This window comes from Equus quagga, chromosome 14 (genome assembly GCF_021613505.1).
Source record: "Equus quagga isolate Etosha38 chromosome 14, UCLA_HA_Equagga_1.0, whole genome shotgun sequence".
In the NCBI taxonomy this organism is placed as follows: domain Eukaryota; kingdom Metazoa; phylum Chordata; class Mammalia; order Perissodactyla; family Equidae; genus Equus; species Equus quagga.
Genome location: NC_060280.1, coordinates 61718761 through 61744459, shown reverse-complemented (window position 1 = coordinate 61744459; position 25699 = coordinate 61718761). Strand labels below are relative to the sequence as shown.

General features: G+C 44.8%; 1 protein-coding gene across 5 annotated transcripts in view; it reads right to left on the bottom strand.

Moving 5' to 3' along the window:
- Positions 1-25699, bottom strand: part of TTC12 (tetratricopeptide repeat domain 12) — a 50017-nt gene that overhangs the window by 7661 nt on the left and 16657 nt on the right. For 4 of the 5 annotated variants that reach the window (XM_046684856.1, XM_046684859.1, XM_046684858.1 and 1 more), the window contains 10 exons: positions 22942-23001; positions 17986-18057; positions 13706-13766; positions 13078-13266; positions 11827-11896; positions 10888-10976; positions 8409-8577; positions 2321-2413; positions 1259-1319; positions 316-453 (listed from right to left, as the gene is read on the bottom strand). In XM_046684856.1, the coding sequence (XP_046540812.1) occupies positions 316-453; positions 1259-1319; positions 2321-2413; positions 8409-8577; positions 10888-10976; positions 11827-11896; positions 13078-13266; positions 13706-13766; positions 17986-18057; positions 22942-23001 (1002 nt within the window). The remainder of the gene's footprint in view (positions 1-315; positions 454-1258; positions 1320-2320; positions 2414-8408; positions 8578-10887; positions 10977-11826; positions 11897-13077; positions 13267-13705; positions 13767-17985; positions 18058-22941; positions 23002-25699) is intronic. The other variant, XM_046684857.1, reaches the window with a different exon arrangement.

Below are 25699 nucleotides of genomic sequence, written 5' to 3'. Positions count from 1 at the left end.
TTGCAAGGAATCTCTGGTGACTCTGCCACAGGACTGGCTCAGCCTGGTCCTGTGTTTAAACTGAAGAGTGAGCTGCTAAAATGGGTGGTCAAGCCAACTCCACCAGAAAACCCTTCAAATCACTCCAGGGTGGAGGAGACTTGATCTGGAAGGCTCCTTAAGGCCAGAAGCCCATAAAATCTATGGTTACAGAAGGGGTAGGCCACTGGCTCCAGCATCCTCAAACAGAATTTTTGGAAAAGCCAGATAATTAAGAAGAAGCCAATGCCCCCAAAGCAGATAAAAGACCAACTTTGAATAGAAAAGCTAAAATACCATGAGGCCCAAGCAGGCATCCCCAAATTCTTCAGAGGCAGACATCTGTCTCCGTATGGCAGCCTCAGCACTGAGGTTTCCCATGAGGGCAATACACTGGCAGAGAGCTGAGGTGTTGGTTACCTTGGGATCTCGCTTCTAAAATCAAGAGAGAAAGCGAATCAAGAGAAAGTGAATCTGCAGAGTGCAGGCAAATGATGCCAGAGTAATCCTTAGGGGCATCCCTCACTCACCAAAATGCCTGGGAACCAGAGAGCATAATGTCACTTGGGGGCATCAGTGGGGTCACAGAGGCAACAGGCTGGAGGCACATAGAGGGGTAGACCCCAAAGCCCCTTGGCCTGGAATAGGGAGGCCTAGGGCTTAACCCCAGTGACTCCACCAACAGCTGGGAGAACTCGGGAAGTCCTGCCTCTTCTCAGAGCTTCCATTTCCACATCTGTGAAATTTTGGGGTGTGGATATGCTCTCTCAGGTCCCCTGAAACTTCTATGGCTCACTGAAGGCAGGGTCTAGCCACGGTATGCTCTCCCAGGAGAACTCCCCCCACCGCCTTGCTATTTTCTGCCTCATCAGCTCAAATCACCACACCTGCCCTCCTGATGGGGCTAACTGCCATTCAGGGGACAGGGCTGCACGTGGTACTTAGGATGGGACTTAGGGTCAGAAGGGGACTGATGGAGACTGACAGACTCTCTCCGCCTCCACCTAAGATGCAGTCCACATCCAGCCTTTTCTCTCCTGCAACAAGTCCCGTCCACATGCCATCTCCACCTGTCCCGACTGTGGTTGTTTTAATAAGAATTGTGTAAATTCCAGCTGTGAATAAATGATTAATCAATCTGAGAGACAATAGGAGGTCTGGAGTGTTAATCGTGTTTAAACGGCTCCGTCATCCTCCCGAGAGCGTCTGTGACAGGTGATAGAAATGAGGGCCTGCTCACCAGAACGCCTGTGAGTGCCAGGAGAACACCTGGAAGGTTGGCCTCGAACCAGACTTGGAATCTGTTGAGGAAGCATCAGCCATGACTTATTTCCACATGGCACAAACGATAACATAAACACAGTGTCCTGGGTAATGGAACTGACAGTTGCAAACTCTGGGCCCATGGGGTTTGCAGCATGCATGGATGACTCGTTGCGAACCAAAAGAAAGTGTCCCTGGGGATGTAATGTGGCTTTAATTTTCCTAACTCTGGAAAATTGCCTTTCATGTTAAACCACAGATCTCAGATGGCAGCTTTCTTATGCAAAAATTGCTAGAATCCTTATGCTTCTGCCAAACTGCCTTATCCCACCCATGCTCTGAGTCTGTATGCTGTGTGCTATGCAAACAGGAAATACAGTGCATTTATTGTCACAGCCGTGAGGAGGGCCCAGATGCACACACATCCCCACATGCCAGAGCAGCTATTACACATTCCCATCTCATGTTGATGGCCTCTCTATGAGCACAAGCAGCTCTCTCATTATCTGACCATTTCTAAGCAAGATGCCCTAGAGTTTGTGAGGAAATTAAAAAAAAAACCAAGATGCACTTAAAAAAAACTTTAAGAATTATGAAAATCTAACACCTTTACTGTCCTTGCCAGTAGCTAAGAAGAAAATGTGGGGAGGGGTAGTTACCCATAATGCCACTGGCAGCCCAAGAGGAGGCTACATTTTACAGCACATTCTCTCTCAGTCACATTCACTCAATACACTTTTGCTAGGTAGTTCCTGTTACACACTGATTAAGGGGAGGAAGGTTCTCCAGTACATAGTAGGCTTGCCTACTGCAAGAGATACTGTTTTAACTACGTTATTGCTTCCAAACCCAGTGAGGACTGGGTCCCCCTGTACCCAAGGGTCTGGAACAGGAGTGGATGCCCACAGCCCCCTGGAAGGCGCAGCCCTCCTGCTCAGTGCATCTCATGATGCTCAGTTGGCCTACCCTCTCTGTATACTGCACATTTTTAAAGATCAGACCGTTCAACACAGGTGGAATTTCCAGAAATCAAAATTACCTTTCTTCCAGAGCCAAGTCTGTCAGCAGTCTCATGGCCGAGTCGGCCTTCTTATCTGAGAAGTCAAGAAATGACAGCAGGGCTTCCAACAATCTGCAAAAATCCATAACAACCTCAGAGTGGGCTGTCCTCCAACCAACAGCATCCACAACAAGGAGACCGGGAAGGAGTCAGCGTCTGGGTGAAACAAGCTGAAAGGGTGGCCTTGCCATCTCCTCCTAGGGAGCCCAGCTGCTTGTCTACCCCACAGAGACGGACACTCTCCTACGGGTATGGATCTACCACTTAATGTGAATTCCCAGCGGGTTGAACAGTTTTAACAAAGTTCATTGGTTATCAGACAGCAACTTGGAAGGAATCTCTGGTGCCTCTGCCATATGACCCTGGCTCAGCCAAGTTCTATCACATAAATGACATCTAAATGACATGCTTACTAATCTGCTGATGACTAAGTGGAGGGCCCCCTAATGAGGTTGGGATGCAATAAAGATTCAACAAGATTTTCACAGGCTGCTGAATATATCAGATGAAACTTAATAGGGCTAAACTCAAAACCCTTCACTTAGAGCTGGAAATTCTGTATAAGTAACAGAATTGGGTGAGCTGGTTTATAACCGACTCATATGCAAAGATTTAAGGGTTTTTAGTCAATTACAAACCCAGTATGAGTAAACAGCCTGGTGTGGCTGACAAAAAAAGCTAATGCAATCTCAGGCTGCCCTAATGACTGATGGGCACAGAGTGGTGGAAGGAGTCACCTGTCTGTCCAGCAAACCCACACTTAGCACCTACAGTATGGTAATGGCTGTGCTCAGTACTAGGATGCAGTACTGAGCTTCTGGTCTCCGACAGTGGCACGTATGTGGTAGGCAACAGGTTAGAAACAGACATATGAAAGTGGGCACAGGGCCGGCCCGGTGGTGCAGCAGTTAAGTGTGCACGTTTTGCTTCAGTGGCCCGGGGTTCGTGGGTTCAGATCCCGGGTGTGGACATGGTACCACTTGGCAAGCCATGCTGTGGCAGGCATCCCAAGTACAAAGTAGAGGAAGATGGGCATGGATATGAGCTCAGGGCCAGTTTTCCTCAGCAAAAAGAGGAGGATTGGCAGCAGATGTTAGATCAGGGCTAATCTTCCTCAAAAAAAAAACAAGTGGGCACAGAGTCTACTTCATGGGAAGTGGGGGAGAAATATGGAGAAAAGGAAGGCTTCAAAGAGTGGACAACATTTCAGTTGTCACTTGAAAGTATAGCCTATTGTTCATTCAATCAGTGATACTTACTGTGTCCTGACTATGTGTCAGGCAATGGGGTAGGTTCTGGGGCCACAACAATGAAACAAGACAATGTCCCAGCTCCAAGAAGCTCGCAGGCCACGGGGACAGGAGCAGAGCATCTCAGGCAGAGCACACAGCAGTTACAAAGACAATGAGGCATAAAATAGCAGGGACACACTCGGGGCCTGCTAGCGTTGCTCAGAGTTAGTACCTAGGGCCTGAGGGGAGGACAGGGAGCAGGGAGTCTAGGGAGCTGGACCGAGTCTGGGTCATGGTGGACTCTCTATGGCCTGCTGGAAAGCTTGTACTTTATCCTGTGGGTCTATGCTTCCCTGTGTGGTTGGTAGAGGACTTGCTTGGTGGTGGTGTACAGAGGGTGGGAGGAGAAGGCAGATTCTTGAGCCCCTCTCGGTCTCTGCGTGGGAGGAGGTTCCAGGAGGCTGCATTTTAACAAAGTCCCCACGTGATTCCTAGGCACTATATTTCTCAGTAGTTGGGTAACTAGTATTATACACAGTAGAGAGTCGTTTCAGCATTTTAAGTAGAAAAATAACAGGACGAATGTGCATTTTAGACAAATTCCTTTGGTGGTAGGGCGGAGGCTGGATTGACGCAGGTAGTACGGGAGGCAGGGAGCACTGGGATTGTCCAGACAATAACTGAGGCAGGGGCAGAGTAAGACATACAGTTGAGAAGAAAGAGGTGCTGACAATGACCTAGAGGGAATGACTGGAGACACTGGAGGAGAGCCAGAAGGAAATGAACCCAGGAGATGCTGAGGAGGTAGAACGGACAATATACCATCTTCTTACAGATGGGGAGAGAGAGCCATCCAGGACGGCTTTCAGGATTCTGGCTGAGGCAACTGTGTGGATGGAAATGCCGCCTAGGAAGACAGGAAATTCAGGTAGAGGGTCCGGTTTGAAGAATCACTTTTGATTTATTAAGTTTGTGATACCTGCCACATTGAGATGGAGATGTCCATTGGCAGAAGGATGCTTTCTTCTAGCACTCAAGAGAGACTTACATGTGACAGTTAAGGCCAAGGATGAGAAGAGGACCAAGGGTAGGATATTGGGGTCTCTGACTTGGAAGGCTGACAGCATAAGGCAGGCTTACAGAGGAAACCATGCGGGTAGGAGGAAGGTCAGGAAGGATGATGTCCTGAGAGCCACAGTTGTGGAGTTTCATGAAGAGCACAGTGATCCCTAAGACCAAATGCCACAGCACAGTAACAAACAAAGACAGAAAAGAGTCCATCAGATTAGGGAGTTAGCAGTATTGGCTCCAGTCATGCACATCTCTGTTACTGGATTTATTTAGCTGCTTGTTCTAGGAGTGGTCTCAAAGTCAAATCACCTAAGGAATGGTCAAGACACCAGGATGCTTAACCTGGAAAAGATGAGTCTTCAGACACCTCAAGCATTGGAAAGTGGGAGATCTGATGCCTTCTGTAGGCTTCCAATAGACCCAACCGAGGCCTCAACGTAGAGAGTCACGGAACAGGGTGGGCAGTCTGTGTTCAGTGGAGGGAGATAATTTTCTAACAATCAGAACTGTCCCAGAAGGGGATGGACTGCCCTGGGAGGTGGGATTCTCATCCTTTCATTAGCTGGGGAAAGCCCCCCGGTCTATTAGCTGTTATAGTACCCACCCCAATCAAATGGAGAAAAATATAACGAAAACGCTGGAATCTTCCCTGGAGGGCATCATGCACAGGCCGGACTGTGATACCCCAGAGGGAACATCAGTGCTGAGTGGGGCTGGACTGGACTGTTTCTAAGGTCCCGGGTAACTCCAAGTGGCTGCAAATCCCCGACTTCCTCAGAAGCGTGTTCTAGTGCTCCTGCCGTCAGAAACCATTCCTTTCACAGTGAGTTCAGTACACAAAGTCAGTTAACTTCCACCAATTGAAATCTGGTTTCTTCAGTCTTGAAGATGAATGCTAATGAGCCTGAAGAGCACAGAAGAGGAGCTGGCAGTCTAAGATCTTCTTGGTTTTTGTCCTGGGAAACATAAACAACCGGGCTTCCTCTCCATGTGACAAAATACACATCCTAACTGGACTAAAGGGGATGAGACCCCAGAGGAAACGGTGTCCTTCACTACTCTCTCTCATTGCCTTTTTTGGTGGCAGATTTTCTGCTCTGCTGAGAAGCAGCTGTCCCTGTAGATGGACCACAGGTCAGACAATGGTCTATGAAACCAATAAATGCACTTTCCCCTCCGTTTAGGACCCTGAGTGATAGACCTTGAAGAGAGAAAATGATTATGAAAGTTATTACTGAGTCCATACCCTGTGTCAGGCATGACACCAGGGGCTTTCTTTACTGTGGCAGATGCTGTTTGCTGGCGAACCCCACAGACACCCTGCTACCCACCTTCTCTCCTGCCTGACTCTACTACAGAAGCTGGGATCATTTTCCCCACCAGGGGTGGCATATGACACAATTCTAACCAAAGAAACAAAAGCAGTAGCTTCTCTCGCTCTCTTTTTTCTCTTTGATGAAGATTAGCCCTGAGCTAACATCTGTTGCCAATCCTCCTCTTTTTGCTGAGGAAGACTGGCCCTGAGCTAACATCCGTGCCCATCTTCCTCTGCTTTATATGTGGGACGCCTGCTACAGCAGCATGGCTTGACAAGCAGTGTGCAGGTCTGCACCCAAGATCCAAAAGGGTGAACCCCGAGCTGCCAAAGTGGAACATGCAAACTTAACCACTGAGCCACTGGGCCGGCTTCAGCAGTAGCTTCTCTTGATAAAAGGGACAGACCCGGCTGGTGCTAACCTGTCTTAAAGAGGGCTGTGATGCTTGGAGTTGCAGCAGCCTTGTGTGACCACAAGAGAAAGACCAAGAGAAGGAAAGAGACCTTGACCCTAGCATCTTTAAGCCACTGAACCAGCTGTTGCCATCTTTAGTCTTTTTTGTTATGTGAGAGCAACGAGACCAGCTTTTTTGGTCAAGTATTCTGTAAAATGCAGTAGAAAAAAATTTTAACTGGCATACATGCATCCCCCCTATTCAGCTTCATCATAAGTCTGTGATACACATGAGACACCAGGCTCATCAAGGCTAAGCGACTGTCCTGGGTCATATAAGTAGAAAGAGACAAACAGAGGATTTGAGCTCATGACCGCTTGAATCTAAAAACCTAGCGCTTTCCACAAAGTGATACTGGCCCTCATTTGGCTCCTGTCAATGTACAACAGTCCCTTTAACTTCTCATACAGGAAAGAGTATTTTGGGAGGAAGGTGATATGAGTGCTTCTCTGTGAGGGTCATGAGACCCGTGTGCAGCCCTGTCCTGCCTCAAGCCATCTCATTTCATTTCAGAGAACACATTCCATCTCTTTCCGGTTTAAGTGGAGATAGACATGAATGAGAAGAGTGGGCATAACGGTAATAGCTGGGGTTTCTTTGACTGTCTAAAGAGAGTAGGCGGGACCACACGAGTTGATCATAAATGCCACTCTCCAAGACACTGGAAAAACTCAAATTGAAACTCAAGCAATTCAAAGATAGCTTGGGGGGTAAAAGCTTATGATAACAATAGCTACTTTACTCAAAGAGACCAAAATCAAATGAAAAAACATAGAATGAACGTATTGAGGAAATGATTGCAGAGTCATGTGAAATGTGAAGCGGGCTTTTGAGGATTTAACTCTGCTAATAATCCATCAGCCTGTGTGGGCTGAGCTTCAGGGGGTTGCCAAGGCCTTTCCTGTGAGCCATGGGGGCTGTGACCAGCCGAGAGTAGGGGAGAGCCACAGCCAAGGCTTAACAACCACCCCATCCTCAGCACACAGTGGACCTCCTCGCCTCCATGGGACAGGTGCCAGAGTTCTCAGCTTGGCCAGGAAAGATCTGACAGGGTTTCAGATTTGGCTGCTTTTCTCAGTGGAAACAGAGAGAGGGAGCTGGGGGTCAAGGCCTGGGAGACAGCTTGGCGAGATTCCCTCAGTTACTTGCTGCAGTTTCTCCTGCCCCATCTGTGAAATGGGGTGGTAACACTTTATCTTGCCTACCTCCCAGGCTAAGAAGAGACAAAAGGAGACAATAGTGAAAAGAGTTAGAAGCCAACTTCTGTTTTTAGATTATGTATGAAGCATTTATAAAGCAAGTTATAATCACTGCTACTATTTCTGTTAGGTTGAACCACGTGAAATTGCCAACAAGCAACCTTTTTGATATAAAAATGACAATTTCACATGTTCAAACCAATAGTCTTTAGACTGAAAAGCACTGGGCAGGATCACTGTGGTTCGGTAATTTTTTAATAAAGTCTCCTTAGAAGAGAGGCATACTTTATTCCTATTGCCTTAAGCCTTAGAAAGATCTACCTGCAGTAGGATTTGAAAAGTATTTTATTTATTTATACTGTACCTTGCCCCAGAAAGGGTTAAGGACATGCAAAATCAGAGAGTATGACCTCAAACAGGAATGAACGAAGACAAGTAAGAGCAGGAACAGGGGAGAGCCAGAACTGAGGCCAAAAGGGCAGAAGCAAATGACTTATTTAAGGCTGGGTTCCAGATCTGGATTTGGAAGGGCTGCCATTTACACCACCTGCAGTATCTGTGAGGTGGAAACAAGGTCAGGAGAAGTGAACCTGTCCACAGCACGAAGGCAGACAAGAGTTGGTCCGGGAGGTCCTCATGAGGGAGGGTCCCTTTCAAAGGCTCTTCCGGTCTTTGATCCTTAATAAAGTCTGATGGCATTTCTCATGTGAGAGGTGTGGGAAGGGAGACAGGGAAGTCTTGCCTCGGCAGGTGACATCTGAGGGGCTGTGGGAAGCCCCGCTGGCAGAGCCTTACCGCGTCAGGTCGAGGTGGCTGATGATCAGGCTCCGTCCGTTCTCGGTCTCAGCGAGCTGCAGCAGCAGGGCCAGGCTCTGCTGCCGGATGGTCAGGACACTGGAGGCCAAGAGGGAGGGCAGCAGCCCACCCGTGCCAGGGTGCACCACAAGCAGACGCTGGTTTTCCTCTGCAAAACACAGGGATTGTCTGCCTGGTGCACAACACGACAGCGATTAAACCAGGTCTGTCTCCCACCATTCCTACGGGAAACCCACTCTCCACTCATTTGAGAGGTGGGATAATGAAGCGTAAGAGCAGGGGCTCTAGAACCAGACTGCCAGGTCTGTGACCAGATGAACGACCTAAGCTGAGTTGTTAACCCCTGTCTCCTCAGCTTCCTCATCAGTGAAGTGACGAAGGTGACCAGCCTAACCGAGCTATTGTGAGGATTAAATGAGTCAATTCATGATCACGCTTAGAACAGGGCCTGGCACACACATTGGCTAGTATCATGATTCTTGTCAAAGGCTCTGGTGTGTGGGATCTGGAAATGCGAGGAAATGGAAAGAGATCGGCTTAATTGTGGAATATCTTTAGACCACCAAGTTTCATATAAGGGCCAGAGCAACCACTTGAGTTCTTTCTAGAAAACCAAAATATCACATGAGAACATTCATTAATAAAGCATGCCCCTTCCTAGACCGTAAGCTATGTCCAAGGTGGTGGCACTGCATTCCCCGCTTTCGGTTCCTTTTCTAACCAGGTACATGAATTTGTTTGAGAGCAGCCACAGTACCGGCTGGAGGATGAGGCTCAGCTACGAAACAGGGCAGAGTCTGTTTAGTTTATACAGTTTTTCTTACACTGGAAAAGTAGCTCATTGTAAACAATTCAAATAACACAGAAGGAGCATAAAGCTGAAAATGAAAGTCCCTTCTCTCGTACCCCCTCCAGGTAAGCCCATTTCCTACAGAAGCTATTATTCACTCCTCGTAAGAATAGCGTTACAAAATAGGATAACTCCTACCCTGTAACCTGCTTCCCTTGCCCGCTCAACAACGCATCACAGACATAGTTCCATTTCCTTACTTTTAAGTATCCCCTTGTCCTTTTTAAAAACTGCTTCATATTTATTGAGTTGGATGTACCAAGATTTCATTGATCTGAGATGGAGCATTTACATCAAAGGCTGTGTCTGACAGTATTTCTTCAGATGTTAAAGAAAAATGTGACCCCCTAGGTTCATAGAAACCAAAGGAGGATGCAGGCTGAGGAAGTCAGGCTGCGGTGGGGAGGGCTAGGTCCCACTCACCAAGCCCTCCCTCCCTCCCCCTCCTGCAGGAGGATTTGCAAAAACACTGCTTGAGCTGTGCAGAATCCTACAGAGCAGCAGGGCACCTTGCTAATATTGGTCTGAGCATAATGCTCCTCAGGAAAGAGGCCCCCTGATTCTCTCGTCTTCTAGAATTTAAGATGATTCCGTCACTCTACTAAACCAAGAGAAAAAATTATATTATCTCCTAGTCAGCATTTTATAGTTTACAAACTGCATTCACAAGTTCTAATGCTGACTTACCACAGGAGCCCTGTGGAAAGGAGACACAGCTATCATTATTCCCATTTTCAGTGTTTTGTGTCCTTTTCCTATCAAAACACAATTTTTTTTGATTGGCACCTGAGCTAAGATCTGCTGCCAATCTTTTTTTTTTCTTCTTCTCCCCAAAGCCCCCCAGTACATAGTTGTATATTCTAGTTGTAGGTCCTTCTGGTTGTGCTATGTAAGATGCCACTTCAGCATGGCCTTACAAGTGGTTCTAGGTCTGTGCCCAGGAACCAAACTGGCAAAACCCTGGGCCACTGAAGCAGAACGTGCGAATTTAACCACTCGGCCAGGGGGCCAGCCCCAACACAATTTTTTTTAAATGCAGGAAATGCTTAAAATTTTTTGTTACATTGAGGTCACAAAAGAGATAAGAAAGATCAGACAAAAATTTAATGAACCCCAGAAGATGCTAATATGTAAAAAGGTAAGAGTTAACAAGGTAAACAAAATCCCTATAGAATTTTACTGTTCCAAGGTTACACTAATCAGTGTCACAAGGTGCCAGCAGGCATGATCGTAAATCTTGTGATGCTGAAATAGGCGATCAGCAGAAAGGAACAATATTTACAGGCAGACAGGAAAGGAAAACTCTGTCTACGCCACTACCAACGCACGAGCAGAGGTCATGAGTCTGAACAGAGCAGGGCGAGTGCCCGGTGATGAGACCACTCATTCTGCTGACCGGGACCTTCGCCACAGTGGAGGCGGCTGTGAGGGTGCTGGAGACACGAGTGCAGTGCAGGCCTTGCTTCTGATCCATATGCTTTTTCGGGGGAAAAGTCTAGACATCAACCGTCCAGGGCCTGGCCTTAGGTGGGAACCATCATGCCCCACTGGGCAGCGCCTTCATTAACAGCGCATTAGCCACGATTAACGGTGATGACTCAGGCTTACCGTTCCCAGCGCACACTGCCTGCCAGAGCCTGAGAACAGACACACAGACTGTCTCTTCCACTGCATCTTTTCCTGCTGTGGAAAAGCACCTAGAACAGATAAGGGAGAACAATATTAAACTAGAAGTTAGTCTTGATCTGTTTTCCAGTTGGTTTATTTCAACTCCAGACTCCTAAAATGAGGGTTTAAGAAAATGTCTTAATAATCCAGAGCTGCGGGTCACCAGGACCAATGGACTGCTAAGCCCTGAACTGAGAGCTCCAGGACAACGATGCAGGCCCAGGAGGTCAGGGCTGCACGGAGGGAGGACGGTGAGCCAGGGGCCATGGGCGATGGCCGCACCAGGACCAATGAACTGTGGTGGGCCAGCAGACGGCTGAGCACTCACGGTCCTCCTCTCATGCGCAAACACGTGCTGGTGACTGCACCCCACATCAGTGTCCTAAGCCTCAGGAATTGCACCATCACAATTAAAATACAAAATAAGGTAAAAATAAATTTAGCAAACCACCTCCTAGCATATGGGTCTTTCTTCAGATGAAATTATAAATGGGATCAGCCAGGACCCAGTTGATCTCATTTCCTGATATGATTAACAAATTCCAAAAGAGGAAAAGAACAAATAGCAATCCTGCAAAAACTGTGGGAAACCAGCAAGAATGGTCATTTCTTTGACTTTGAAGTGCTTGGAGGAACCCCGGGAAGTTCTGCTGACCTTTTGTCTCCCTGAAGTTGGTAACTGTGGGATAACTCAAGCTGCCTGAGGCTCAAAGCTCAAGGGGTGTTCACCTAGCAGCTCTGCCCTCTTCGAGGGGCCACAGTACTGACTGAAGGTGGTACTATCCAGGGAAGCCACTGCCTCTGCCATTAGTGTCTGATTTCATGAGAAATGGTCCTTTCCTTGCTGTGATGCTGGGCTGTCTTTACAAACATCCCTACCTTCTTATGACCTCATTCTCACTGATGATACTGAATCCATTGTGTGTTCTGAATAAAGTTCGTTCTGTGCCTGAAAAGAATTCAGAGAAAACCACATCAGACTCCTGAACTGTCTGGCTGACGTTTGGCTGTAACAGAGCCAGCCGATAATGAGAAACCCAATATGGAATGTCAAGGTCACCAAATTAACAGGTTGGGCAGAAACAAATACCTTTACATTCTGAAACCTACAGCTGTCATCAGCCACTCAGTGCCACAGGGATAGAGACATGCTGTTTGGAGAAGGATCGCTGAGCCCAGGGGGTTCTATGGGTCATCTGACAACTCATCATTTCACAATCTTTAGAGAGTCTCCAAGAGCCACTTAACCTCTGGGAGGAACTGGCATATCCATCTGTTCTTATATATTTATTTCGAAGCTGTTTCCAGGCTCTACAGAGGACTATAATCTCCAAGAAGCTACCAAAGGGGAAGTTTGAGCACCCTCCATTGTATGCTAAAGGAAAATCAAGGACTCCATCTATTTGTACAAACATTCTGTCACTGAGTAACAAAAAACGGTGTAAGCCCTGGTGTCAATGCTTACAAGAACTGACAAAGGAGAAGAGTCTGACTCTCCTTAGCAGGGGCAGAGCTCATGTTTGCTCTGAAACTACACACAAGCACACGTCCTAAGCAGCCATTAAGTGTAACTGAGGTGAACCTTACAGTTTATCCTACAAAATTCTGTCTTCTATTCCTCTATGGTTGGGTGGAGATTTGTGGAGGTGGGACAGGGTGTCTGGGTGTATATGGGGTATGTGTGGGATGGGTGAGCATGTGTGAAGGGTGAATCATGTGTATGCATGATATAAGTATATATGGTGTATGTGTCGTGTCTGCATGGCATGTGTATGTGTGTGTGGTTTATGTGATATAAGTAGATACGACGTGAATGCTCACTGTGTGTGTGTGTGTGATGTAAGCATATATGGAATGAATGCATACTATGTGTATTTGTGTTTTGTGTTATATTGTCTGTGTGGTGTTGACCGCATGTGTGTTGGGTGTATGCATGCTCTGAGGAGAGGATGGAGCTGGGGTGGGGGTATAACTCTTACACACGCCCTTTAGCATCCACATTTTAGTAGATCTTCCATCAATATTTGTGGAAGGCGGGGGGAAGGGATCCTTTGCCTCATTGGGCAGACCTCTATGCTCTGTCCCTTTACAACAACAGTATTCATGAGATCACACGCCTCTCTGGCTTACAGTCCTTCATCATTTCCGTCAGGATTTCAACTCCCCCTGCATAGAACAAGGGCATCTGATCAGGCTTGGAAAGAGTCTCCAGGAGATTCTTGGTTGTCACGGCTGTGTTCCTCCCTGAATCCAGCAATTCATGGGCTTCCTTCTCCTGAAGGTCTGCTTTCTCCCGAAGATCTACCTGATTCAGGTAATCTAGTAAAACAAGAAGGGAAGAAACACAAAACCCCAACAATCAACATTACCCACAAGAAGCAACTGTTTTTGAGGATGGGAGGTTGAGAGGCATAAAGCATGAAAATAATTCTAACTCGTCTTCGGTAAGGAAAATTCTAGGAACAGTATACAGTCTATACCCAGAATCTTAAACCATCTTCGGGATTCAAGGACATTATTCCCTGTCTACAAGGCCCTGAGGAAGGATGGTGTACAAAAGGAGGAAGGCACATATTAGAGTGGGAGAACAGAGGGAAGAGGGGCAGGGCAGCCTGTTAACATGGAGGCTGTGACTGTGTAGGCAAGGCACGGCTGTGCTCTGTGGCCAAGTGCAGAACAGGTATGGAAGGCACCCTCAGGCCAGAGCACAAAGGGGAGGTGGAATTCAAAGGAAGGACACCAGCAGGAACATTCTCACCTTTCACCTGTGTTTGCAGCTGGGGGTTTATTTCTAAGATCTTCTGATAACACTCTCTAGCCTGGAAAAAAGAAACAAGACCTTGAAGAGTGGTTAGGGGGTAAAAGTGATTATAAGAAAGACACTGGGTACCATAGGGCTTGACTTCCTCATTATTTTCTCCCAGCCTCCTCCTGCTTCAAGAGTAGGAGAAAGGCACGGGGAACACAGCGTGAATTTGACATTTTGTTTAGGCTTCTCTGGTTCTGTGGGGCAACAGATATTATTTCAAAATTCATTTTAAAAAATAGTGTTGTCAGATACAGCCTGTGATGGAAAATATTCAGTCCTAAATTCTTGTGCATCATGTCTGGCTAGGATAGGAATAATCATTAGGTAAATGCAAAATTCAGATATGATATTTGCACTGAGAAAGAACAGGAGGCTACCTGTCAGATATGCCCAAAGGGAGTATAGAAATAAATGAAGCTAGAGACATTATTGACAGAGACTTGGGCACAGCAAAGGAGGACTGCCTATTTAAATGTACAGGGCTGCAAAGAGAGCCAGAAAGGGGTCCACTCATGACCATGTAAGAGTCTCCTAGAAAACCTGAGAGTGGGGGGGGCTCTCACTGAGGAAATTGTTAGACAGAAAGTTTCTGGAAAAAGAAAGATTCTAGTTCTCGGGGCATGATGCTGGGTTTAGGGCAGTATTGTCCTCAGGGATATCAAGAACTGCCCAGCGCATAACGCCACCAGTCACTGAGAGACAAAGCTCAGAAAAAAACAGTTCTGAGATATCTCGGAAGCTCAAGGCTCATCTAGAAGATTAGGACAAAGAAATGAACTGAAGAAGAAACATCCCATTAAAACAGAATATCATCACAGGATAGAAGTATATACATCAAACATGGTGACTGCTCTAGACTGAATGCTTGTGTCCTCCCCCAAATTCATATGTTGAAACCTAACCCCCAGTGCGATGGTCTTTGGAGGTGGGGCCTCTGAGAAGTGATTAAGTCATGACAGTGGAGACGTCATGAATGTGATTAGCACCCTAATAAAAGAGACTCCAGTGAGCTCTCTCACCCCCTCTGGCTGTGTATGAACTAGGAAGTGGGCCCTCACCAGACACCAAATCTGCCTGTCCTCCAGAACTGTGAGAAATAAACGTTTCTTGTTTAAGCCACCCGGTCTGTGGTATTTTGTTCCAGCAGCCCAAAAGGACTAAGCCAGTGACCCTGTATCCAACTTCTTCTTTTTTTTTTTTTAAAGATTTTATTTTTTCTCCCAAAAGCCCCCCGGTACATAGTTGTATATTCTTAGTTGTGGGTCCTTCTAGTTGTGGCATGTGGGATGCTGCCTCAGCGTGGTTTGATGAGCAGTGCCATGTTCGCGCCCAGGCTTTGAACCAACGAAACACTGGGCCGCCTGCAGCGGAGTGGGTGAACTTAACCACTCAGCCACGGGGCCAGCCCCTCCAACTTCTTTTTAACCCTAGATCCAATCTATCAGCAATTCTTGTTAGCTTCACTGTCAGTATATATCCAGAATCCCATCACTTCTCACCACCTCCACTGTCACCAACCTGGTCCAAGCCATCATCACTTCTCATTTGGATAATATGTTATAATAGACTTTTAACTGGTTCTCTGTTCTTCTCTTAACATGCCAAAATACATTCTTGATACAGCAGTGATCCTTTAAAACATGAGTCAGATCATTTCATTCCTTTACTCAAAACCCTCCAATGGCTCCTGGCTCACTCAAAGTAAAAGCCAATGTCCTACCACAAGCCTATAAGGCCCTAGGGGATCAGCCTCCACACACCCCCATCACCTGTCTGGCCTCATTTCTTATCACTCTCCTGTTTGCTTGCTCCAATCTAGCTATCCCTGTAACTGGACCACCCTCCATTATATATTTACGTGCCTTACTCACTTAACTCCCTCTCTTCCTTCAGAGAAGCCTTCCTTGACCACTCTATATAAAACCAATTTCACCTCCACTGCTTCCTGATTTAGTTTTCACAATAACACTATTACCGCCCAACATAATACACATCTACTTCCAGCCACTCCTACCCCAAGAATGTGAGTTCCACTAAGTCAAGGATTTTGTCTTATTCATTGATGTATTCCTGTTGCCTAGGACAGTGCCTGAAACAATTCTTTATTGCTTCTCTATTACCTGACCTTATTACCATAAGCCTGTATTACTTTTACAATTAAAATCCAACAAAGAAAAGAATTTTCAAAAAAACGTACAACAGGAGGCAATTTCTTTTAAATATATAATATCTTGTAAATGGAAAGGCATCCCACGTTCATGGATTAGAAGACTTAATATTGTTAAGATGACAATACTCCCCAAATTGATCTACAGATTCAATACAATTCCCATCAAAATTCCATCTGGCTTCCTTGCAGAAACTGACAAATTGACTCTAAAATTTGTGTGGTAATTCAATGGACCCAGAATAGCTAAAACAATCTTGAAAAGGCAGAGCAAAGTTGGAAGACTCATGCTTCCCAACTTCAAAATTTACTACAAGGCTATAGCAATTAAGACTGTGGTATACGCACAAGAACAGACATATAGATCAATGGAATAAAATTAAGAGTCCAAAAATAAACTCATGCATTTATGATCAATTGACTTTTGATAAGAGTGCCAAAATCATTCAATGGGAGACAGAATAGTCATTTCAACAAATGGTGCTGGGCCAACTGGATATCCACATGCAAAAGAATGAAGTTGGATCCCTTCCTCACACCATATACAAAACTTAACTCAAAGTGGATCAGAAATCTAAATGTAAGAGCTAAAACCATAAAACACTTAGAAGAAAACAAAGGGGTAAATCTTAGATTAGGCAATGGTTTCTTAGATATGACACTAAGAACATAAGAAACCAAAGAAAAAAATAGGCAATTTAGACTTCATCAAAATTAAAAATTTTTGTGCTATAAAGAACACCATCAAGAAAGTGAAAAGACAACATGGAGAGTGGGGGAAAGTATTTGCAAATGATTGATCTGATAAGGGACTTGTAGCCAGAATATATAAAGTACTCTTACTCAACATAAAAAGACAAATAACCTAATTTAAAAAATGAGTAAAGAATCTCAAGAGACATTTCTCCAAAAAAGATATACAAATGGCCAATAAACACATAAAAAGATGCTCAATATCATTAGCCATCAGGGAAATGCAAACCAAAACAACAACGATATACCACTTCCCACCCACTAGGATGGCTATAATCAAAAATACAAATAACAAGTATTGTCCAGGATATGGGGCAATTGGAACCCTCATACACAGCTGGTGGGAATGTAAAATGGTGCAGCCACTTTGGAAAACAGTCTGGCAGTTCGTCCAAAGCTTAAACATAGAGTTACCACACGTCCCAGCAGCTCTACTCCTAAGTATATAGTCAAGAGGACTGTAAACAGATGTCCATACAAAAATTTGTATACGAATGTTCAAAACAGCCAAAAGTGGAAACAACCCAAATATTCATCAACCAATGAATAGATAAATAGACCATGGTATATCCATATGATGGAATATTATTCAGCAATAAAAGGAATGAAGTATCAATACATACTACAACACAGATAAAACTTGCAAACAAGTTGAGTAAAAGAAGCCAGTCACAAAAGACCACACATTGTATAACTCTATTTATATGAAAAGTCTAGAACAGGCAAATGTATAAAGACAGAAGTAGATTAGTGCTTGCCTAGCATCGAGGTGGTGGTGGAGGGAAGGAGAGCGACTGCTAATGGGTAAAGGGTTGTTTGCGGAGGTGACAAAAATCTTCCAAAATTGACTGTTGTACTGGTTGTGAAACTCTGAATACACTAAAGACCATTGAATTATATACTTTCCATAGGTCAATTGTTTGGTATGTGAATTATACCTCAATAAAGCGGCTATTAACAATATACATCTCAGCATGTATATACATCTTCATGACTACTTTTTGGGTGGTAAGATTACAAGTGAATCTTGTTTTCATCTTTTTGCTGATGTCTCTTCTCTGCTGAGATGCCCTTCCCAGGCTGAAGGAACACTGGTAGAAGATACTGCAGAAGGGATTCCTACAGCAGGCGGGGTTGTACTCGACAACACTCAACATCCTTCCCAACTCTAAGATACGAAGATCTACGTTGGAAAATGCTAACGGCTGGGTTAATATCTAATCAGCATGGAGGAACATGGTTCTCCTGAGACAGTCTGAAGCATCGCTCTGTGATCAAACATGCCACTTACATTCCTCTAAGAACTTACCATGCTGTAGTTCTTTAGGGCCAGGTGGGCTTTTCCCATGTGGAAATATGCTTTTGTGCATTTTTCATCACACTGCATAAAAGAGAATGGCTGATCAGACATTTCAGGAGATTTGAAGTCATTAGCCATTCCCTAACTGCCTGACTAAGAGAGCTAAGGCAGAGCTTTGGTCCTCAGGACAGCGACCAGAGTTACCCATTAAAACTTTTCTGTGCATCTGTGACCAAACTAATTGATGCCTGCAAGGATCCTGGAGGCACAAGTCAGTTCTCTATCAAATTAATTAATGATACTTGCCAGTTTTCTTTTCCATTTAATGAGACTCAATCAGGAAACAAAGCAGAAACTTTTAGTTTAGAAGAGCTCTTGACCTTGGATAAATATTAAAATCACCTGGCATGCTTGCAAAACCTCCTGATGGTCAGGCTGAGCCTCACAACAATTAAATTATACTCTAGGGTAGGGCTCAGGTATCAGTAACTTTGTAAGCTCTCCGGGTAATGTAAATGTGCAGCCAAGTTTGAGAACCAGTGGTTTATTAGAAGAGAGGAAAATTTACTCTGGGCAAACAGCTAAGGTTACTATTACAGCTTAGTGGGCCTGAGAAGTTCTTCCCCTGAAACAAACCACAATATGTTGGCTGGAAACATTCTCGTCACTTAAGATGAGGAAGGACATCGCCTTCAAAAGGCAGGATTGAAACTTATGACTGAGACTACACCATTTGCACAGGGGGTCCTGCACCTGCCTGCCCCTAATTATTATAACTCCAGAGGGAATGATTCAGCACAGGGGCATAAACTAAAATTTAAAGCATCCAGTTAGTTAACTGAACCCTTTTGTGTGCAAGGCATTGTGTTGGGTCTGGATGCCCCTCAGGGGGTTAAGATTTCAAAGGATTAAGCGGGCAAGCTCAGGAGTCTAAAGAGTCCTGGGTGAAGCCCTGGTCTGCCCCTCACCAGAAGTGGGATGTTGGCCACCTAACTTTTCTGACACTCATTTTCTTCACCTGGAGAGTGAAGATAACACTAGTGTCTCTCAGGTTGCTGTGAGGAGGAAATGCACATAAGACAGTGCAGTGCTGGGTAATACAGGATTAGCTGCTGTTGCGGCAGCCACAACTGCAGTGCATTTTAGCGCAAAAGAGAAAATTTAAAGAAAAGCTACATAATAATAGAAGTAACAATAACTGTCATATTTAGAGAGGGCTTCATAGACGTATCTTTATGAATGTCATTTCCTGATTTGCTGCTACGTGAATGGGAATAATAGTAACAGTAATGATAATAGTGTGTTGCTTTTCAGTCCTTACCATGCGCTAGGCACTGAACTTGATGGTTCATACGAATTATCTCACATAAGCCTCATCCCAATTCTATGAAGTAGATACAATTATTATCCTCATTTTACAGATGAGAAAACTAGGGGTCAGAGAGCTTCAAGGTCATACAGGTACTAAGTGAAAGAGCTGGGATTTAAAATCTGGCCGTTTGACTCCAGGGCCCAAAGGCTTAAATATTACATCAAAACCCCTTCTGAAAGTGCTAGTGCAGTTCAGTAGAAGGAAATCCACTGTGAAGAGATGTCGTCTAAGAAAGGGCATGCAAAAGAGGAGGGATTTGAGCTGGATCTTGAATGACACGGAGGAGGATGAAGGAAGAATGGGATGAGCACGGCCCAGGGGTGGGAACACACAAGGGCTTGACGGAACAGTCTAGTACAAGAAGCAGGTGCTGGGCGGAGGGAGGAGCAGGCTGGAAGGACTGCACATGGAAGCCTTGAATGCCAGGCTGGAGGAAGTGAGTGATCAATGGCAGTGTGTAGGAAAGTTGGTCTGCAGATTGCGTGCAGAGCTGACGAGAGGAGGGAAAGGCAGTGTGAGAAGTGAGGAGACCAAAATAATCACTTAGAATGAGGGGCTGATGACATCTGAGGTCCTGATGACAGTGGGAGAGAGGAGAGTGCAGATACCAGAGCTACATCAAAGAGAGAATGGACCAGCATCAACTAACCATGAAGGATAAGGGCGAAGGAGGAGGTCAAGTCACAAGTTTGGGGTTTTGAATCCTGGAAGACATCACGTGCCATTAAGAGAAAGGGGTAAGGTAGGCCAGGTCGTGGGAAGGTTGAGCGAGAAGATGAAGAGTTTGTTTCCAGGCAAACTGCGTTTCAGACAATGCCAAGACAACCCCACAGAAACCTGCAGGAGGCAGCTGAAATGCAGCCCCGGAGCACCGGGAAGGTGGAGACGGGGAAGCAGGGCTGAGAGCCATTTGCACAGAGTTGAACCCATGAAAGGAGATGAGAGAGCTTTGCAGGGAAACTGCAGAGAGAAGAAAGGCAGGGAGCCGAGGAGTGACCCCGGGAGACTTCACAAGGATGAAACGGGGGAAGCAGGAAGGGAATGGTCAAAGGGAGATGAAACTCCAGCACTGCAGCTTCTGAAAGCTGAATATCCACAGAACCTGCACTGGCAGGGCATCAGGGTTACCGCAGGGGGCAGCACGAGCCCCGAGCCTCCTGTGTGTCACCATGAAGGGGGTGCATTGTGACTGTGCCTCCCTCAGACATGGGCACAAAGGGCTGCTAATGGATTTTCTCACTAACAGGCCTTTTCTCCTCTGATCCTGTGTCAACCCTCATCAGGATTTTCTCCAGTGAACCCCAGATCCCCTTAAAAGGAACCCTGCCTTCAGAGGAAGATGGATTTTACTGTGCAGGAAGTGTTCTGCCAAGAAAGAAATGATTCTGATCCTGATTGAAACCAGCTTCGCTGCCTTATCTTCCCTGACAAGGAACTGTCATCACATGGGCTTGTCTCTACCAATTCAAAAGTGTCAAAAAACTATTAAATTGGCATGAAAGTACTAATACTGTTAATAATGGAGTACCACTGATGTTCGCTATTGAGACATTACCTTTGAAGAGAAGGAAACTTTTTCTTTTAATTCATGGCTTTGACATAGAGCCAATCATTGCTAGCTTTTTAGAAGTTCTTATACATTTTTTCCCCTCCTTCCAAGTGTTTACCCAAACCTCTGCAACTGGGAGCCTCACTGGGCATCTAACAAGAGTGGCTGCTGTGTGTCAGCGTTTTTTAATGTTAGCCCTGTTGGGCCTGCTTTGCCTCAGTTTCGTTGTTAATTACATTGTGCTTCAATTAACATTTGGGAACAGGCCAGAGTGTTATCCTGAATCAGCATGATGGTGCGACTACTTCCCTCATCCTTTTCAGATCAGAAAAGATACTCCTGGAAGCCCCATGAGGAGAAGCTGTTTCTTCCCTAGAAGGGAATGAGATCACATCCAGGGATTATAGGCTTTAAGGTTTCACTGGAGAGGCCGTGTACAGTAGCTGGTTGAGAGCACCAGCTTACAGTTAGACCAATATGAGCTGTGTGATCCTGCACAGGTTACTTAATTAATGTCTGAGGCTCAGTTTCCCTGTCAGGGAAATAGGGATAAGAGTGGTATGGAACAGAAGAGAATAAATGTTGTGAGGCGCAAACGAGATAGCCCATGGCCAGCATGCAGCAAATGGCAGCTTTTGCTGTTATCGTTGAAACAACCCAGGAAAATGTCCTTGCCTCTCTCTTCTCTTACAGAGGAGGCAGAAAAAGAAATCACCATCCAATAAGGTGACAGACCAGGTGAGTGGATCTCTGTTGGAGCTGTGAAGAACCTCATGTTGTCAGCTTTGGGCAGTTCTCATAATTTAAAGACCGTAATGATGCAATGGGACAAGATTTGCTACACAACGTATCTTCAAAGGGATAAAGAAATCAAGCTTTCCAGATGTCAGTCTGGAGGATCTCTAGTGTTTTATAAACCATTATTAGTAAAGGTGAGTTTCTAATTCATCCGTGTTTCCCTTGCTTACCCTCTCAATAAAAAATAAGGAAATAGGCATGGCCAATATGTTGCTGTCAAATGTGCTCTTGTTTTGGGCCACACTCATTAAGCTGGGGTAGGTGGGCTGTACTGAGGGAATTTAAGCCACAAGATAAACATGGCACCTCAGTTTTACTCGATTATAAGTTATTTAAAATAATATGGTTATATTAAAATAAACAGATACATTTTATGGAACGCAATGCAAAATTTGCAAGAATTTTTAAGATAAAACACACGTCTACAAAGAAATTTCACACTCTCTGCCTCTAGCCCCTCCAGAGGCTCATGTGCGTCCTATTAGCAGCACTTCGGTGAGGAAGTCTGGGAAGCACTGGTTTTGGTTATTTATTTAGTTAAAACCCCCTGTGACAGAGGAACTTAGGGGAATGTGGATTAAGGGTTATTTAAATATTTAGTCATCTGAAATAATGTCCCTAGGAAGTGATCATGACATTTCTCTTTTAGAAACTCTTCTAATATGTCCACCAACCATCCTTACTTCTCCCCACCTTTAATTATCTATTTTGGCAGGTTTTGGAGGAAATAGCATGCACAGTATTACGCTATCTGCCTGAGGCCTGAGTAGTATCCAGGTTGAACAACAGGAATGCTTTCTTCTGATTATTCCTCTGCAAATAGGGGATATTATAACACATTTCTAAATTATTAGAGCTGGGGGGAAAAGTGCAAACTGATGAGGAGGAATGACAACATTGCAGAAACAAGCTCCCACGGTTGGCTCTAGAAAAAGAAGGAGGCATTACCACGGTCACATAAAGCAAAGCCTCTGATAACACAATAGTAAAGGATGAGCCATTGCAATATAAACCTTGAAAAACCACTATTAACAGCGCCTTCTCTGGAGGACTTACTATGAGCTAGGTACTTGACGTGCGTTATCATAACCCTCACAGCAATTCTCTTCTATCCCACTTTGCAGATGAGGACATCACCCTTTCCCACCGTGATATACTGGCAGCAACCCTCTGCTCACTTCAGGACTACATCACGTGGCCCAAGCAAGCCCAACTCCATGACGTGGGAAAGGAAATATCTTCTTACCTTCAGAGCCCAGTCACAATCCACTAGTGCCTTCTGGTAGTCCCCAAGTTTTATATAAGCCTGTAATGACACAAATAGCCAATGTTCACACACAGCTCTGCAGCAAGCTGTCTTTAGTCAACAGAGAAAGAGCAGTCAAACAGTAGAATGGTAATGAGAAGTCACTGGTCCCTCCCTGTATCAGGCAGGGTCCCAGCAGGAAACAGATGGCACACTCAGGCTCAGATCATAACCAAGGAGAGTTTAATAAAGGGACAATTTAAAAGGTGAGGCTAGGAATGTTACAGCCCTCAGGGTGGGCAACAGTGGCCCGCTATCACCACTGCTAGAAGGGAAGGGGCAGGGGAGGAGAGATGAACAGCACAGGAAAGGTCAGCTTTGTGAAAAGCGCTGCCTAACAGGAGCTGAGGCCTTTAGTAGAACCAAAGCTGGGAGAATAAACACCCAATCTCACTTTCCTCCTTCCTTCTGATCTCTCTGGCTGAACCCAAATGGAAGCTAGAAAGCTAGGAAGTCCAGGGGCCAGTCCACAGAGGTCAGTCCCCCAGGGCACAGAGCAGGGCAGAGAAGGATCTGGAGGAGCAGATGAAAATACCCAGCACGCTAAATACATCTACAAAGGAAAAGCTAGCTTCTAGAGTCTACCCCTCTGTGAATGTTCCAGAGGGAAACCAAATGATAAAGGGACTCAAAAAGATAATTACAAGTGTTGACAAGAATGTAGAAAAATTGAAATATTCATTCACAGTGGGTGGGAATGTAAAATGATGCAACCACTTTGGAAGACCATCTGGCAGTTCTTCCAAAGGTTAAACCTAGTGTTACCATATAATCCAGTAATGCCTCTCCTGGGTATGTACCCAAGGGGATTGACTTACGTCCACACACAAAATTGTACACAAATGTTCATAGCAGCATTATTCATAATAGTCAGAAAGTAGAAACAACTCAAATGTCTATCAACTGATGAATGGATAAGTACGGTATATCCACACAACAGTATATTATTCAGCAATAAAAAGGAAGGAAGTACTGATACATCTTACAACATGGATGAAACTTGAAAACGTTATGTTAAGTGAAATAAACCAGACACAAAAGGAAAAAATATCATATGATTTATATGAAATGCCAGAATAGGCAAAGGTATAGAGACAGAAAGTGGATTAGTGGTTGCCTAGAGCTGGGGGTGGGGAAGGACAGGAGGCCTGGGTGGGGGGGGGTGACTGCTTAAAAAGTATGGGGTTTCTTCTTGGGATAATGAAAATATCCGAAAATTGGTTGTAGTCACGGTTGCAAAACTCTGTTGAACATACCAAAAATCTTTGAATTGTACACTTCAACTGGGTGAATTTTATGTCAATTATATCTCAATAAAGCTGTTACCAAAAACAGACAGAAAAAGTCTGCTTCTTTCCTCATGAGCACAGCAAGAAGGAAGAGATATAGGAAATGGGCTGACATTTAGCAGTCAGACCACCATCAAAAGCCCTCAGTGCCAAATGCCCCCTTTTGGGATCCCCTAGAATTGAAGAAAATCTTGAAAATCAAGAATTGACTCAGAATTCTGAGATCCATTGAAACTAAACTGAATTTAGCTCATTTATACTTTCAAAGAACTAGTAGCATATAAACAAATGAAAGGCTGTTCATCAGCGAGTACAATGGCTATTATACCCGTTATATTAATTACTGGACACAATAGGTGGTCAATACTTTCTTATCAAGTTGTATTAAGTAGACTTTAAGCACTCTTCTTTTGGAAAGTTCCCTAAAAAGCATCAGTGATCGTCCCACTGTAAGAAAGGAAAACCAGGCACCAGGAAGATAAGTGGCTTTCCCAGCGTCCCAACGGTCACCAATAATAGAGTCAATACTACATGTAGGTTTGTCTGTGATCAAAACTGTCCCAGGGCACTGTGACATTCTTAACAATAAATCTGACTATTGATCATAACATTAGCTCCAGGAGAAAACAAAGCCATGAACGGGTAGATTTTCCTTATAGCAAGCAACAACACTCAATTCACAGGGTCCTTATTAAGTGTTTTCTAACACTGCATGCAAACAGGGGAGGCATTTTAAAAATAGTCAATGGTTCAAATGATTCATAACACCAGGCAATGCATTTTGCATTTATTTGTCTCTGAATAAGCTTTCTCTTTGGGATATTTACATGGTCAAGCCAATTATGGGGTCAGTGTTATAACTCCTGGGGAATCTAAGCATTCAACCAAAGCGAGGGGGGAGCAGGCGGTAGCCGGCTAATGAATTTCCGCCATGCAGCTCTTTGCATCGATAGAAAGGAAGCTGTTATGTAGTGCTTTCATTAACTTGGGTTCTGTACTAATTGAAGCTGACGACTCTTTGAGCTGTCTGCTCTATAAAGCACCATCCTTTCCTTCAGGGTTTGGGATTTCATTTGAAAGTCAGAGGATGTGAGAAAGAAACTAGCATCCTTCTAGAAAACCGTAGCCACGATTCCGTGACATTGTTATTCAGGAGACACACAGACTGAAAAAGTCTATATGGGTGGGTTTAACAATTTCTCTACACAGCCTTTCACTTTTTCTTTCTTCTTTTTTGTTTCCTAAGGCTTGCATTCAACACCCTCTAACTTCCCTGTTCTCTTTTGCTTTTCCACATTTTAAAAAGAACTACTTTCCCAAACGGCAATTAAACTCCTGATTTACCTAAATTACACCAGCAAGCTATTGATCATAACATTAGCTCCAGGAGAAAACAAAGCCATGAACGG